The sequence below is a fragment of the Myotis myotis genome, unplaced genomic scaffold (assembly GCF_014108235.1).
Source record: "Myotis myotis isolate mMyoMyo1 unplaced genomic scaffold, mMyoMyo1.p scaffold_m19_p_7, whole genome shotgun sequence".
NCBI lineage: Eukaryota > Metazoa > Chordata > Mammalia > Chiroptera > Vespertilionidae > Myotis > Myotis myotis.
Genome location: NW_023416379.1, coordinates 47,852,119 through 47,854,701, shown reverse-complemented (window position 1 = coordinate 47,854,701; position 2,583 = coordinate 47,852,119). Strand labels below are relative to the sequence as shown.

The following is a 2,583-nucleotide window of genomic DNA, read 5'->3' as shown; positions in this document are numbered from 1 at the left end:
CAATTCAACAAACTGGTCTTGTAACAGTGGGAGTTTTGACAGTGTGTTAGTCAAAAGGTAGATTAATAATTTGAGCTATAACCCTGCTAGGTATTACTCAGATTATAGTTTCATTCAATTGTTTACTACTGTTCGATGAAAATACAACCATCTGCTTTCAGAACCTATGAACACTAATTTATACATTCACCTAAAACTTACATGGAGCCACTGCCTTCTGCTACCCATATGCAGGGGAGCCTTTAAAAAATCAGACAAGCTGTCTTCTCTGACAGAGTTTCCAGGACAGTGGGGAAGCCAACATTAAATAATTAAAATAAAATGTTAATGTGGTGGAAAAAGCACAGGGACTTATGGTAGCAAGGACAGGTGTTCTAACTGAGCCTGGATTAAGAAAGGCTTCCTGGAACTAAGGAAATACTCAAAAAACTTAATTACCAGAGGGAATACATATTGGGAGGAGGACTTCAAATTAGTTTACTCTTTGTTTCATCATTAAAAGTAGACACAATACCATTTATCCTTTTTCTGATTTTTTTTTTTTTTTTTTTTTTTTTTTTTTTTTTTTTTTTTTAAAAGTTTATAGTTTATTAAATCTCTCATGAAAAATCTGCACAACCATCACAGATAAAGTCACCGAAGAATCTTTACTCCTTCTGTAGTTCAATCTCCAGCTCACTTTTTGCCAGCACCAACGTTGGCCTTTGCAGTCCCCCTAACTTTCTTCATTCTGTTCTTGCGTTCCTTCCTCTGTTTTCTTGAGGTCTTCTTCTTCTCATATAGGCCATGTCTTGCAAGTCTGTGTTTGGGTTCATTTTTCTTTGCGTAGTCCAAGGAATCATAAATCATGCCAAAGCCAGTGGTCTTGCCACCACCAAAGTGGGTTCTGAATCCAAACACAAAGATGACATCCGGTGTGGTCTTATACATTTTGGCTAGTTTTTCCCGGATTTCTGTCTTGGGTACTGTTGCCTTCCCAGGGTGAAGGACATCAATGACCATTTGCTTCCGCTGAAGTAGTCTGTTGGTCATGAACTTCCTGGTCCGGATGGTTACTGTGTCATTCATGATGAAGGTTGGTCTTCAAGCAGCCAGGGAGGAAAAGAGAGCCCCTTTTTCTGATTTTTAAGAAAACCAAGTCATAAAATCAAAACTGATCAAAATGTTAAGAGTTAAAGATTTTGTTTTCATAAAAATTTACACAAATGATTGAATTATAAAAAATTATGCATTTTAGATTAGTACAGCAAAGCTTTGATGAATGCAGGACAGAATTCTGAACAAATTTTATATGTTTACTCTAAGTTCTTTCAGGAATTACTTTCAAGTTAACTTGGAAACCAGAACTATTAAAATAAATATTCTTGACTGCCTATGCTGGCTTTACTGCCATTCAAATATAATGGGAGATGAAAATTAAAGCTTTACAAAGGTGTCAAATGTAATATGTGCTATCTATCTAAGTGAAGTGTCAAATCAAATCATTTATTTCAAAAAAGGTGGTTAAAGCAGGTTGAGAATTTATCTTATCATTCAGGATCCCCTCTTCCTGGGAGTCCTGACTTGAGATCTCTATATAAAATGTGCTAGAAAATAAAAAATAATTTGTCAGTAGGCTTTTTGAAGGAAAACTGATGTCCTCTATGATTTTCATCATCCTCCATCATCTCTTGGAGAAAGGATAGGATAGGGAGACTACTTCTTTCATGTTAATTACAGACAGACAAGATTTCTAAGGCTTCTTACAAAACACCTGGGATACATCCTCTGCATTTTGGAAAGAACAGTAAACAGGTTGTTTGAAAAGCTGCTTGAGAAGGAGAGCAAATAGGAGATGTGATGGCTTTTAGGGGCAATTGGACTGCCTTTCAATGGTAGGTCAAATTATCCATGAGTGTTTCCAACTGGGAGAGAGAGAAACCAAATGGGGGGGATAGTGAACTTAGAACTTTTAAAATCCTACCAAGAGAAATTCCTGGAAAGTATTTCAATATTCTAGAAATTGTGAGGAGTGGGTTATCTGGGGGCAAAGGTTATCTAAAGAAGGGGCCATGAAAGGGAAAGTACAACCTATATCCTCAAAGTTTCAGCTGGAGAGTACCGTCAGGAGAATGTGGTCAGCACCAAGGACAGAACCCACAATATTATCTCCACTTAAGCATCAACCAGGCACGCACAGCAAATCATCTCATACCAATGACCATTCATGTCAGAAATTTTACTGATCTCTTCCTTTAATTGTCTCCCTTTCTATCACATCCCCACTCCCTAGTTATGAATGAGTTAATATGATTGTTAAAAGAACAGGGAGGAATCAGAATAGAATACTATACCTGCCATCCCATCTACAAATTGACATTACTATGGGCCTACACTGGAGAAGAGGAGAGGAATTGCTGCTAATTCAGGTTTGGCATGATGGTAATTATATTGTTTCCCAACATTTGTTTGTTCCCCTTCTTCCCTTTTCTTATCTCCCACCCCATGTAGGGAGTATAATTCCTCACCTCATTCATGTTGAGCTGGGCCATGTGAGTTTCTGTGGCCAATAGAATGTTAGTAAATATGAGGAGATCAGAAGCT

General features: G+C 37.4%; 1 protein-coding gene across 1 annotated transcript; it reads right to left on the bottom strand.

The window, feature by feature from the left end:
* Window positions 1–575: 575 nt before the first annotated feature.
* LOC118660542 (40S ribosomal protein S24-like) lies at window positions 576–1,114 on the bottom strand. Its single transcript, XM_036318091.1, has one exon. It carries the CDS (start codon window positions 1,066–1,068, stop codon window positions 676–678), a length of 393 nt encoding a protein of 130 aa, XP_036173984.1. The 5' UTR covers window positions 1,069–1,114; the 3' UTR covers window positions 576–675.
* Window positions 1,115–2,583: the final 1,469 nt, after the last annotated feature.